Source organism: Rana temporaria, chromosome 3 (assembly GCF_905171775.1).
Source record: "Rana temporaria chromosome 3, aRanTem1.1, whole genome shotgun sequence".
In the NCBI taxonomy this organism is placed as follows: Eukaryota; Metazoa; Chordata; class Amphibia; order Anura; family Ranidae; genus Rana; species Rana temporaria.
Genome location: NC_053491.1, coordinates 235497259 through 235512498, shown reverse-complemented (window position 1 = coordinate 235512498; position 15240 = coordinate 235497259). Strand labels below are relative to the sequence as shown.

The 15240-nt window shown below is 40.1% G+C and overlaps 1 protein-coding gene across 1 annotated transcript in view; it reads left to right on the top strand.

Annotated features, from left to right (window-relative positions):
- The window catches only part of LOC120930428 (titin-like), a 115234-nt gene extending 106126 nt beyond the window's left edge, over positions 1–9108 (top strand). Inside the window, exons 10-16 of the mRNA XM_040341614.1 lie at positions 1701–1730; positions 1951–1980; positions 2205–2234; positions 2455–2484; positions 5839–5868; positions 6098–6127; positions 9064–9108. Of these exons, the coding sequence (XP_040197548.1) occupies positions 1701–1730; positions 1951–1980; positions 2205–2234; positions 2455–2484; positions 5839–5868; positions 6098–6127; positions 9064–9108 (225 nt within the window). The remainder of the gene's footprint in view (positions 1–1700; positions 1731–1950; positions 1981–2204; positions 2235–2454; positions 2485–5838; positions 5869–6097; positions 6128–9063) is intronic.
- The last annotated feature ends 6132 nt before the right edge of the window (positions 9109–15240 follow it).

Genomic DNA, 15240 nt, shown 5'->3' with positions numbered 1-15240 from the left:
ATTGATACCTAACATGTCACGTTTCAAAATTGCGTCCGTTCGTGGAATGGCGACAAACTTTGGTACTTAACCACTTCCATACCGGGCACTTACGCACCTTCCTGCCCAAGCCAATTTTCAGCTTTCAGCACTGTCGCATTTTGAATGACAATTGCGCGGTCGTGCTACACTGTACCCAAACAATTTTTTTATCATTTTGTTCCCACAAATAGAGCTTTCTTTTGGTGGTATTTGATCATCTCTGCGGTTTTTATTTTTTGCGCTATAAACAAAAGAAGAGCGACAATTTAAAAAATTGGTCTCCTCACCGCTGACAGGAGGTGGATCTGTGTGTTTACACACACAGATCCACACTCCTGCCGTGATTACCGGCAATCGCGGCCGGCGGGTCACGAGCGTCGCCGCGGGCACGCGCGCGCCCTAGATCCCCGGGAATGCAGGACGTCATATAACGTCCACCTGGATCGAGGAGGGGTTCCTGCCGCCGTCTTTTCACAATGACGCGGTAGGGATGTGGTTAAAATCTCCATTGGTGACATTTTAAATTGTCTACAGGTTACAGAGGATGTCTAGTGCTAGAATTATTGCTCTCGCTCTAACGATCGCGGTGATACCTCACACGTGTGGTTTGAACGCCGTTTTCATATGCAGGTGCAACTTACGTATGTGTTCGCTTCTGCGCGTGAGCTCGGCGGGACAAGGCACTTTGCATTTTTATTTTTCTTATTTATTTTACTTTTCATTTTTTATTTTTACACTGTCCTTTTTAAAAAACTGTTGGGTCACTTTTATTCCTATTACTAAACATCCCTTGTAATAGAAACAAAGCATGATAGGACCTTTTAAATGTGAGATATGAAGGCAACAAGACTTTAGATCTCATATTTGCACTAAAATGCAATAAAAATAAATAATTAAACACATGTCTTCTTTTTTTTTTTTTTTTTATTGTTTACAAAAAAAATTCCCCTTAAGAGCATTGGGCGGAAGTGACGCTTGACATCGCTTCCGCCCTCCAATGCTATAGAGCCAAGTGGGGGCCATCTTTCCCTCACTCATCCAGGCTGTAAGGGGAGCAGACACAATCGTCTCCACCACTACGAATGGCTCCGGTAAGCGACGGAGATGACTGGAGCGCGACGGGGGGGGCCTCTCCCGCCCCCAATAAAAATAATGGAGAATCCGATGCTGAGACCACTTTTATCTGAGGACCACCGGGCGTTTAAAAAAAAATGCCAGTGTTATGGCAGCTAGCTTCTACTTCAGTTATATTGATTTACACATTGGATGGAATTAGCCTTGTTGCACTTTATTAGTATTTATCACTTTATGCACTTTATTTATTGCTGCACATATTTATTTTTTGATATTTTTCATTGATATTATCACTGTTATACATTATCAGTGGGCACATCACACTTTATTTGCTAGGTTATTTGTATATATATTGGTAAGCGCCCCAACACCCCCCATTCCTCATAGCTTCTACCATAACAATGGTATTTAACGTCAAAGTACCAACGTATAACAATGTCATCTGGTCCTTAAGTGGTAGCATTTGTGAGAATTAAACCAGAATAGTTTTTTTATAAAATATGATTTTTTTTTATATGGTGATATGCCTTATATTTCACTTATTAAGATCATGTTTTTGGAATGTATTATTGTAAGTTTACATTTTTGCTATCTTGCTGTTCCAGGACCATTCTAAAGAAAAATCTCCCAAAAAGGTCAGTGAGAAATGTATTGCAAATAAATGAAAAATCTCATGACATGCAGTACACAACAAAAGCATTATAATTCTGCTAGTTTTTCATATTAAAGGAAACTTGTACTTGGGACATTACGCGGTTCGATTTTATGTGGTGAAATGCCTTATATTTAATTTATTAAGGGAATTTAAAAAAAAATATTATTGTAATTTTACACTTTTGCTATTTTGTGTTCCAGGGCCATTCTAAAGGAAAACCTTCCAAAAAGGTCAGTGAAAAATAAGTTGTATTGCACATTAATAAAAAATCTCATGACATACAGTACACAACAAAGGCATTATAATTCTGCTAGTTTTTCATATTAAAGGAAACCTGTACTTGGAACATTATGTGGTTAATTTTTAAGTGGTGAAATGCCTTATATTTAATTTATTAAGGGCATATTTAAAAATGTATTATTGTAATTTACATTTTTGCTATTTTGCGTTCCAGGGCCATTCTAAAGGAAAACCTTCCAAAAAGGTCAGTGAAAAATAAGTTATATTGCAAATGAAAAATCTCATCATGTAAAGTACACAACAAATGCATTATAATTCTGCTAGTTTATGTTATTAATGGTAACTTGTACTTGGACCATTACATGGTTCCTTTTATGTGGTGATATTCTTTATATTTAATTTATTAAGGTCATTTTTTAAATTGATTATTGTAATTTTACATGTTTGCTTTTTTTGTGTTCCAGGACCATTCTAAAGAAAAACATTCCAAAAAAGTCAGTGAGAAATAAGTTATATTGCAAATAAATGAAAAAATTCATGATGTAAAGTACATAACAAATGTATTATACTTCTGCTAGTTTATGGTTTTAAAAGGAAACTTGTACTTGGACTGTTATGTGGTTAGGAAAAGGTTAAAAAAGGGTGGAGAAAGCGTAGATCTACAGAATAGATTTGCCGGTGTATAAGGCGACCAGGCGTATTAGACGACCCCCTAATTTTGCAGTTTTTTAAGATTTTTTGCCTGTACTCACCGTATAAGACAACCACCCTTCCGAGGCTTCCGATGCTTCATATTTCTTCCTTCTGGAGCCATATTCTTCTTCACTCTTGCTGGAGCTGAAACCAATCATGGCGAGCGATGTATTCTATTAATGAATACAAAGCCTGCTTGGATTGGCAGAGGCTGTAACATCATCAGCCCACGCCTCTCTGACTCTCAAAGCCAATCCGAGCAGGCTACTGTATGTAGCCTGCTCGGATTGGCAGTGGTTGTTACTCCAATCCGAGCAGCCACTGTGCCCATCAAACACAGCCACTGTGCCCATCAATTGTCGTCACTGTGCCCATCAATTGTCACCACTGTGCCCATCAATTGTCACCACTGTGCCATGCCAAACGCAGCCACTGTGCCATTAATTGTCACCACTGCGCCCATCAATTGTCACCACTGTGCCCATAAATTAGCGCCACTGTGCCCATAAGTTAGCGCCACTGTGCCCATAAATTAGCACCACTGTGCCCATAAATTTGCTCCACTGTGCCCATAAATTAGCGCCACTGTGCCCTGTAAAATGCCCCCTGCCCGGAACTTACCTTTCTGGGGTCAGCCACCCTACTTCCACCATCCCTCGATGTCTTCTCCCACCCTCGATGACGCTTCAGCCAATCAGGTTACTGGTAACCAGAACCGGTGAACCTGATTGGCTGAGACGCCTGTCAGTGTTAGCCAGGGAATGCACCCCCCGTGCGTCCCCTGGTTAACTATTAGGAAGCTGATTACAGCCCTCAGGCTGTAATCGGAAAGCCTATCAGAGCCACTGGCTCTGATAGGCACTTCCTAAGCCAACCAGCTGCCGTTATTCAGATGGCCGGAGCTCACCAGGGGGCCGGCCATCTGAATCGTGAGCGGCAGCGACAATACATGGAGCAGCTGACCCGGTGTATAAGACGACCCCTGCTTTTTGGACAGTTTTTTTTTTAAGTGTAAAAGGTAGTCTTATACGCCAGCAAATACAGTAGTAGAAGCAGGGAGAAAATACCTTAGCCCCTTAATTTAGAAAAAGTACAATTTGCTGTTGCATATATTTATAAGCTGTACATGCCCATGTCATTTTATTAATCTACTGTTCTATATATATATATATATATATATATATATATATATATATATATATATATATATATATATATATATATATATATATATATATATTTATTTAAAGAACAGTACATTTGATATGAGACCAAATCCCACCTTTGCATAAAGCACATCAAATGATACTGTATACAATATATAAATAACAATCTGCATTAGAGTGCCCCCACTGATGAAGGAGCAAACGGGCACCATTGGACAGCAGCGTTGTCAGTCAGTATGGACTGTTGTTTGTTATTTAATGTATTTGCACCATATTATTGCTCACATAGCGTAACAATTAGTTTTTTTATATGTTTACCCACAAATTGTTCTGTTTTTGTCAACAGCTTTTTGGTTATTTATAATTTGTGTTTTTACCTGCACAATAATTGTTTCCATATACTGCAAGCAGTTATAGCAACATTTTTCTTTTGAGGTTTTATGTAAATACATAAAAGTTGATCATTGTAAGAATCCCTGTCAGTGATGAATGGTTTGACCCAACACTGACTGCTACATTTGCAGAAGAATTTGTTCTGTTGAAAAACAACATACTTACTGGCTGGATCACCAGTCAAAATTAATGAAAGAAAGCCTAAAAACAAAACTAATGCTTATATAAGAAAATTAAAAATGAATACATATATAAATGTTTGCTTTTGAGTTTAACCATCATTTGACGGTGGGTGGGTGGCTCTTGTTCTGGGTGGACGGCATATGGCGGTGCACCCAAATGGGGCACTGTAGCCTAGCAACACAGCGCGACCCCGGTCGCTGTAAAGAGCTGCTGACACGGCTCTTTAAACTGGTTGTATAGTGATTTTTTGTACTTTTACCAACAGGTAAGCCTATAATAAGGCTTACCGGTAGGTAAAAAAAAATCTCCTAATCCTTTACGGTTTAGGAGATATTCTCCTCGCAATGAGCCGCTGACTGTGCACAGGGGATTCTCGAGTTAAGGCATGGTAGAAGTCTCATGTGCGGGAGTGACGACATCGTGACTCCAGCCACTCACAGGGCTGGAGCCGCGATACCCGGAAGACACGCCAAGGCAACATGTCAGCTACCTCGGCGTGGACCAGGTAAGTTACCGATGCCTCGTTCTAAGGTAAGTTTTTCATAATGAGCTAGTATGCGGTGCATACCAGCTTATTATGCCTTTTGCCTTACAGGTGACAATTTTTTTTCCCAGAGACTATACAACCGCTTTAACCATGTGATTGGCTGTGTCCAATAACAGCCGGTCACATGTAATTGCAAAAGGACCGGTAATCGTCTCTCATCTCCTCACACTGACAGAGTACCACCATGGGTTCCTAGGGAAGCAGCAGGTGCTGTCACCAGCATATTGATTTATATGGCCAGGAACCCCCCGGTTTTGTAAGCAAAGATGCAGGGATCGTGGTTACAAATACAGTATAGCAACTGCCCATATTTAGGCAATGAAATTGACAGTGGGTGATTAGAACCATTCTCATTGGCTCCAGATTGTCAGTGGGGACCCAGGATTCCACTGTCAACTGTGACTGAGATTGAGCAGTCACACAAGTGGCAGCCATGTTTTCTGTCACATTGTATGGGGCATTGTAATGAGAAATAATAATAAGGAGATTGTGGGAAGGGGAGGAAAATAACAGGCATTGCTTTGCTGCAAGCCATTCACGTAATCAGGGTAAAGTAATTGGTCACTCACTATTTATTAAGAAATAGGAGCAGCTTAGTCCACTTTTTAAGTTATAATTTCTTTCGATCTGACATTTCATTAGGTAATAGGAAGGCTGGATTAACTAAATTTACTTAGCACATTTAAACCAACCTCATTTACTGCACTTTAAGTAGCATTTGTGAGAGTTGAATCAGAATAATTGTATATAATATAACATTTTTTATGTGGTGATATGCCTGGTGCTATGCCTTATATTTTATTTATTAAAGTCATTTTTTTTATGTATTATTGTAATTAAAAAATGTGTTTTTTTTGGTGTTCCAGGACCATGCTAAAGTAAAACCTTCCAAAAAGGTCAGTGAAAAATAAATTGTATTGCAAATAAATGAAAAATCATATGACATAAAGTACACAAGAAATGCATTACAATTCTGCTAGTTCATGGTATTAATGGTATCTTGTACTTGGACCATTGCATGTTTAGTTTTATGTGGTGATATGCCTCATATTTCATTTATTAAGGTAATTTTTTTAAATGTATTTTTGTAGTCTTATATTGTTGCGCTTTTTTTTTCTGTTCCAGGACCATTCTAAAGAAAAATCTTCCAAAAAGGTCAGTGAAAAATAAATTGTATTGCAAATAAATGAAAAATCTCATGATGTAAAGTACACAAGAAACAGATTACAATTCTACTAATTTATTATATTAAAGAGGTATTAAAGAGGAGCTCCAGGCTCCTTCAGAAAAAGTTAAAGTCTACACATACTGTAGCTGCTGACTTTTTAACCACTTGCCCACTGGGCACTTTCACCCCCTTCTTGACCAGGTCAATTTTCAGCTTTCAGCACTGTTGCACTTTGAATAACAAATTGCGCAGTCATGCAACACTGTACCCAAACAACATTTGTATCTATTTGTTCAGACAAATAGAGCTTTCTTTTGGTGGTATTTAATCACCACTGGGTTTTTTATTTTTTGCTAAATAAATGAATAAATACCAAAAATTATGAAAAAAAAAAAATCTTTTTTTTAGTTTATGTAATTTTAATTCCCCTTCACTAATGTGCGCTGATGAGGCAGCACTGAAAGGTTGCACTAATGGGCACTGATAGGCTGCACTGATGAGGTGGCACTGATGAGGTGGCATTTATGGGCACTGTTAGACTGCACTGATGAGGCGATACTGGTGGGCACTGATGAGGCTGCACTGATGAGGTGACACTTATGTGCACTGATAGGTGGCACTGATAGGCACTGGTAAGTGGCACTGATGGGCATTGGTAGGCGGCACTTATGGGCACTGGTAGGAGGCACTGATAGGTGACATTGATGAGACAACACTGGTAAGCACTGATTGGCAGCAGGTGCGGGCACTGATTGGCAGCAGTAGTTTGCACTGATTGGGTAAAATGGTGATGTTGCGCTGTGAACCTACTAAAATTACTATAATAAAGTGCTAGTACAAGGTTGGAACACACATTCCGTATCAGTGCAATCTTGCTGGGTGCTAAAGTGCACAGTAAAACAATGTTCAACAATAATGCCGTGTACACACGATCGAGTTTCTCGGCAGTGAAAACACCGCCAAGAAACCCTACAGGAAAACCGAGGACTGGCTTGGTCCCTTTTCCCCGTGTACACATGACCGGTTTTCCCGTCAGGTCTTCTCTTGGTCGAGAAAACCGGCAGTGTGTAGGCTCCCTAGCAGTGTTTGCCTATGGGAACATTTTCCCTGCGTGATTCTTGGCAGTTTTCTCATGGGGAAAAATGCTGGAGAGCCTACACACGGACGGTTTTCTCATTCAAGAGAAAACATGAGTTTTCCCGACGAGAAAACTGATCTTGTGTATGCGGCATAACAGGTAATGGTAACTTGAAAATAATCACATATTGATAAACGGTGAAATAAACTGCCATGCAATCTTAAAATGAGTAACTATAATAAACGTAAGTAAAAAGTCCAAATATAAATAAAAAGTCCAAGTGTAAACTCTGTATGAGTGTATCTATGACATGTAAACCAATCCCAGATAATACGGTGACAATCAATTGCAGTTAAGATGATTGGTAAATCTCTCCACTGTGAAAACAATGGGCGATGTCAGGCCAATCCACTGTAGTGACACCTAGATGTGTACCAGCCCCTCACCTTACTGCTTTAAGGTTACAGCATGAATAAATCCAATGCAGCAATCCTCAGAGGGTCCCTCTTTGATGATTCCAGAGATGGATCGTAGTATGTCCTTCTTCGCTAACAGGCTCAGTATGGGGGGGGGGTGTAAAATGGAAGAGAAATCCCAATAGCGGAATTCCGTTTAACCACTTTCGGACCGCCGCACGCCGATATACGTCTGTTATGGCAGCAGCTAGCTGTATAACACTCAAAATAGCAATCAAAAATAGTGCAGTTCATATATGTAGTTGTACTTCAAACATTGGGGGTTATTTACGAAAGGCAAATCCACTTTGCACTAAACACACAGTGTACTTGGAAGTGCAGTCGCTGTATATCTGAGGGGAACAAGCAAGGAAAAAAAACAGCATTTTAGCTTGCACATAATTGGATGATAAAATCAGCAGAGCTTCCCCTCATTTCAGATCTTCTGCTCAGATCTACAGCTATCTACAGTGACTGCACTTCCAAGTGCACTTTCAAGTGCACTTGCAGTGCACTTGTAGTGCAAAGTGGATTTGCCTTTCGTAAATAACCCCCAATATATAAGAAAATATATAAAAAAAATCCTTGCGAAAAAAATAAAACAAAATTGATATATATTCCAATAATGAAGTGACTGGTGCTCTTCAAAGTGGCTGGTGCTCTTCAAAGTGACTGGTGCTCCTCAAAGAAAGTGACTTCATGTGCTCTTCCGTTAGTGTTGGTTCTCTTTATAGTGCCCCTATTGGAAACCAAATTTCCTCACCCCACATAAGGGTATTGCACATTCACAATATATGCCACTGTGCAGCACTCTGTGGATCCTCGGTGTGTTTATTTCCAATCCGATCCTCTGTCTCATATATGGAAGAAGAAAGTGCCCATAGCAAAATACCACTTTAAAAAACATTATTATGTCCAAAAACTGTGGAGTTTATACTTACATTTACTCTGAATGCGACAAGCAAGTTTTAAAATACAAAACAGCCGGGACAATACACAATCCACAGCCCTGAGCGGAAGTGAGGCAAAGACACTCAGTAACTCTTCCCTACACGTTTCGTTACTCAAGATGTCATTTGGCTTTGGTGAGTGCATTTCCAATAGGGGCACTATAAAGAGCACTAACACCACCAACAAAAGAGCACATGAAGTCACTTTCTTTGAAGAGCACCAGTCACTTTGAAGAACACCAGTTACTTCATTTTTGGAATATATATCATTTTATTTTTTATTTTTTTCCGCAAGGAATTTTTTTTAATATATTTTCTTATATATTGTTTGAAGGACTGCAACTAAATATATAAACTGCACTATTTGTTATTGCTATTTTGAGTATTTTTTATTTTATTTCTTATTGTAATTTTAAGTTATTGCTTTTATTGTGTTTCAGGACCATTCTAAAGAAAAATCTTCCAAAAAAGTCAGTGAGAAATAAGTTGTATCGCATTTGCACATAATTAAATACATCTTGTGACATAAAGTACATAACAAAAGCATTATAATTCTGCTAGTTTGTGGTATTAAAGGAAACTTGTACCTGGACTGTTATGTGGCTAGGAAGAGGTTAATGCTGTACATGCCTATGTCATTTTATTTATATATTGTGTATTTTTTATACAAAATACATTTGATATGAGACCAAATCCCACCAATGTGCTTTACATAAAGCACAGTAAATGAAACTATATACAATATATAAATAACAATCTGTTTTAGAGTGCCCCCATTCTGGATGAATGAACAAACGGACAGCAACATTGTCAGTCTGTGGCAAGGGAAGTGTGAAGCCTCGTACACACGACCGAGGAACTCGACAGGCGAAACACATCGTTTTGCTCGTCAAGTTCCTTGTTAGGCTGTCGAGGATCTCGGCGAGCCAAATTTCTCCATTCCCGTCGAGGAAAAAGAAGACATGCTCTCTTTTTGGCTCGACGAGATCCTCGACAGTTTCGTCATCGAAAAGTGTACACACGACCAGTTTCCTCGGCAAAAAAAACCAGCAAGTTTCTTGCTGGTTTTTGCCGAGAAACTCGGTCGTGTGTACGAGGCTTTAGATGTACTAACAGATTTAGTTACACTAACAAATTGAAGCTAAACTTCAGGTCACGCTGCAGTTACACAAGCAGGTACAGCAACAGTTTATTTTTCTTTTGAGATAAAGGTTTTACATTAATAAATAAAAACTGATCACTGTAAGCACCCTTGTTGGTGGTGAATGGTTTTGCTCAACACTCTGACTGCTACATTTACAGGCGAGTTTGTTTCTGTTGAAAAACAATAGATTTACTGGCTGGATCACTAGGTGAAAAAAGGGAAAGGAAGCCTAAGAAAAAACAGAATTCTAATATAAAAAATCTAAAAACAAATATATAATAAATGTTTGCTTTTGGTTTTAAAGCGGAGTTCTGACGAAAAAATAAAATAAAATGAAAAGTCAGCAGCTACAAATACTGTTGACTTTTAATATTAGGACACTTACCTGTCCAGGGTGCCCTCAATGTCCTCACCCAAACCAATCTGTCCCTCAGCTCCCGGGTGCAGGCGTCCGCATCTTCAGTAAGGGAATCGGGAAGTGAAGCCTTTCCGGTTTCTGGTCAGATTGCCACTGTGAACTGTGCGAAAGTTGGGGATGCTGTGTAGGAAGCCTGAACAAGACACAGAGGCAAGTGTGCTATTTGTGGTGCAGTGAGTGGGAACATGTTGTCTCCAAGTGTCCCTTGACCCAGTTTACAGCACAAAGTAGCATGGCCAGGCAGAGATTCGTGACCATAGATACTGTAGTTGGGAAGCCCACTCTGAGTGTCAGGAGAGAGGGAAAGGCTGGCCAGGAGAAAAAATTTTGTTCAGTTGCCTATATTAACGCCAGTGAGGCCAGTCCTGCCATTTAACATTTGTATTAAGGACAAGTGAAGCCAGTGAGTGGTCTCTTCCTGGAACAGCTAGACACACACGCTACACACAGTAAACTGCTCCTACCCCCAGACACCCCCCTATGCCGCTGCTACACACAATTGTAAATTTGTTGACAATTATATAAACCTGGTTGCTTATAACGAATGTCAGTATAATTGTCGGCAGAGGGTCAGATGACAGTGGTGAATAGCCCCATACACACTATCAGTTTTCCTGATGGTTTTCTCTTCAGGTTTACCAACACCATCTAATATGAGGTCAAACCTTAAGCGTTTCAATTTGAATGCAATCAGGCAGGCCCTTGTACTACATGGTTTTGGTAAACCTGAAGAGAAAACCAGCAGGAAAACTGATAGTGTGTATGGGGCTTTAGTGTACTGTGAGGTTTCCATAGGCGATGACCATTCCCCTGTGTATGGTTCCTCTGAGGACACTCATGCCCAGTGCTGCCAGTATTGGTAACAATGTTGGCAATGTTGTTGGAATGTGTATTGAAGATTCAGGAAGGGAGTTTGTGGAAAGATCTCCCAAAATGTATGAACCTTCTAGGGTATGACAGTTAACACAGTAAACAAAAGACTAAAGGAATTAGGCTAAAGCTCAGAAAGGTTATGCTAAAAAAGTTTGATTTCCACACATTTCTTAAAAAGTTTTGGAAAATATGATCCCTGCAAAGTTAAATAAGGATTTTGTTTAGAGGAAACTGGAAGAGAGATTTGTAATGTTAATTGTACCAGATGCTTAAAGTTTAGGGTTCATCCTCATGTTTAAAAAGATGCCAAGAGTGGTAAATTCCAAAGTGTTAAAATGGTTAGTGTAGTTTCAAGAAAAATAAGCAGATGGTGCTAGTGGAAGCTGACTTGTAATACGTATGGTTTTATGGAATCCTTGACAGAGAAAAAGCGAGTCATAAAACGAGCCAGTGATTGAGACATGAGGTAGAGTCTAGGGTTGTCCCGATACCACTTTTTTAGGACCGAGTACAAGTACTGATACTTTTTTTCAAGTACTCGCTGATACCGAATACCGATACTTTTTTTTAAATGTGTCCCCAAATGCAGCCATGTCCCCCACGAATGCAGCCATGTCCCCCACAGATGCAGCCATGTCCCCCACAGATGCAGCCATGTCCCCATATATGCAGCCATGTCCCCCACATATGCAGCCATGTCCCCCACCTAGATGCCGCCGCCACCTAGTTAATAAGCGCACGGGGAACATTACAGCTTTCATTTGAATAGCTGTCTGTTCCCCGCCGTGCCGCGTATAGACACTCCCCCGTGCTCTGGATTGAACGGGTGATCTGCACTTTGATAGACAGATCACCCGTCCAATCCCGAGCAAGGGGGAGTGTCTATACGCGGCGTGGCAGAGAACAGACAGCTATTCAAATGAAAGCTGTAATGTTCCCCGCACGCTGATTAAATAGGCGGCGGGGGCATTGCGGTATGCGGCACGGCAGTGACGACGGCGGCGGGGGGGGTTGTATCGGATCTGGCATCGGGGGCATTTGCGGGAGTACAAGTACTCCCGCAAATGCTCAGTATCGGTCCCGATACCGATACTGGTATCGGTATCGGGACAACCTTACTAGAGTCCCAACTTAGTATAAAGGTTAGTGGAGATAGGAAGTAGAGATGTTTGAACATAGATTTAAATAACATTTTGGTTTTGGCATTCAGACAAATGCCATAACATTTGACTTTTCAGCCACCTGTTTGATTTGATTTTGATTTGATTTTATTATTTGTTAAGTGCCAAATACAGTTCAAGAACTGCGCCTAAGCACTAGACAGACCAAATACATATACTGATAATCAAAAAAAATAAGCATAGCAAATATCACATACAAAATAGATTAGTAATAAATAACACCTGAGATAGCACAAGGAGGATCATCTAAACAGTGGGAAAAAATGAAATAAAAAAAAAAAAAGAAGAAAGGTTGAAGAAGCAGAATACCAGTCCACATTTAACATTTAACACCTGTTAAGCGGAAGCAAACATAATGAGCATGCTGCCAATGGTTCTTAAGGAAGCAGTGGGTGCTGTCACTGGCACATTGACTTACATGGTCAAGAATCCCCAGCCACGTAAGCAAAGGTGCAGGGATAGTGGTTACATCACTGTCAGAATATGACTACTAGCCATATTTGGGTAATGAAATCGACAGTTGATTGGAACCATTCTCATTGACCGAGACACAAGTGTAATTTGCTTGTTCCGTCACAATGCATGGGCAATTGTGAAGGGAAATAATGATAAACAGATTGTGGGAATGGGAGGAAGATGTAATTAACAATTTAAAGGATTTTTTTTTTTTATATATATATAACAAACATGTCATACTTACCTCCACTGTGCAGTTCGTTTTGCACAGAGTGCCCCTGATCCACGTCTTCTGGGGTCCCTTGGCGGTTGTCTCGGTCCTCCACGCAATTAGTCACCACAGTCATGCGAGAGCTTGCATGGTGGTCACTAATTGCGGGTGCGCTCCCGTGATACAGCGAGTGGCCATTGCCCCTCGGCGCGCCGCGTCACTGGATGTGATTGACAGCAGCGCCAGGCAATGGCCGCGCTGCTCTCAATCCATCCGTGCTAGCCAATCAGCGGCCAGGCTGAGCGGCAAAGAGAATATCGGGACCGTGCAGGACTTTTGAGGGGTCAGGTAAGTATAACGGGGCTCGGGGGGGGGGGGGGCCTTTAACATCAGATGTTTTTTCACCTTAATGCATAGATTACATTAAGGTGAAAAAACATTTTCCTTTACAACTCCTTTAAGGACCGCCGCTTGACTATATACATCCCTAGTTTGAAGAGGGATATCTCGGTAACTGCAGCAGCTGCTGCCACAACCGAGGTATCAATATCTTCAGGCAGCGGTCCTGTAAACAATAATGGTGGACTCTGCTGTGTATTTGCCGCAAGATCACCGTTATCGGCGGCAGGAGAGGGCCCCCCTCCCACCGCTTTCCCGCGCCCTAAGCTGCTTACCGGAGCCGTCGGCAGCGGCAGAGGCGATCAGGTTCTTTCACGTGCTGGGCATGGATACGAGTGAGGGCAAGATGGCCTCCACCCGTCTCCATACCATAGCAGGGCGAAAGCAACATCAAAACTTTACTTTCGCCCATACCTCTTAAAGGGCCAATTTAATTTTTTCAAATGACAATTTTTATTTTTATAATTTACTTTTATTGCATTTTAGTCTAAATATGAGATCTTTTTGACCCCAGATCTCATATTTAAAAGGACCTGTCATTCTTTTTTCTATTACAAGGGATGTTTACATTAAATATACATTTACATAAAAATAAATACAATTTAGTAAAATAAATAATAATTAAAAAAATCTATTTAAATCGCCCTGTCCTGACGAGCTTGTGCGTAGCAGCGAACGCATACCGGAATAGCGCCCACATATGAAAACGGTGTTCAAACCACACATGTGAGGTATCGCCACAATCATTAGAGCGAGTGCAATAATTCTAGCCCTAGACCTAGACCTCCTCCTGTAACTCAAAACATGCAACCTGTAGAATTTTTTAAATGTTGCCTATGGAGATTTTTAAGGGTAAAAGTTTGAAGCGTGAAATGTTGGGTATCAATTTACTCGGCGTAACATTATCTTTCCACAATATAAAATATATATAAAATATAAAAAAAAATGGACTAACTTTACTGCTGTCTTATTTTTTTATTAAAAAAAGTGCATTTCTTCTAAAAAAAAAGTGCGCTTGTAAGACCGCTGCACAAATACGGTGTGACAAAAAGTATTGCAACAACTGCCATTTTATTCTCTAGGGTGTTAGAAAAAAGATGTATAATGTTTAGGTGTTCTAAGTAATTTTCTAGCAAAAAAAGCTTAAGTGGTTAACATTCATACCATATTTAAAGGGCCTGGTATGGTCGGATGAAAGTCAGATCCCTCTCACTGATTTCCATGTCAGAGCAGTGTGAACCCAGCTTAAAAGTAAGAAAAACAGAGGGGGTTCCCTAGTAATCCATACCTCTTGGGTCTGGTAGGATTTGTCATGTTAGTCCAATATTTTAAGAGGGTACACCCATCCTGTTTACCAAGATTCACACATCAAGAGCCCATCTGCCACCACATTACACACAGCAGTTGTATGTGACTGCTGATAGATGAATCTTGTTGAAATAAAGTACAACAAAACCCTCCTATTCTTTATAGCTGAAGATGGTATTATCTTAGCCTCAATGTTAACCCTTCCACTGCCAGGCCTTCACTGCGCTCCACTGCAAACACAGCCGGCCTTGCGCTCCAGATGCAAACACAGCAAATTTTACAAAATTACTGCTAAATTCATACTAAATATAAAATCTTAACCTGAATTTTGTTTATTAATAACAAATATTTGTGAATTTTAAATTGCACCTTTTTGCAAAACCGTGAAAAGCGGAAGTACGCAAAAATGTAAATATCAAAGTTCTCAAAAAATCTGGAGGTTTCAATTTTTTACTTGCAGCTTCGAGAGTTTGTGAAAGACCCCCCAAACCAAATATTTTCAGAAAGCATAGGACCAGTAGAATAAAAGGAAGGTGCTACTGAATTTTAAGGCCTCTGATATTTGCGTGAATGTTCATCAAAACATTATTTCCGCTAAAAATACACTATAATCAATATTAGCAGATA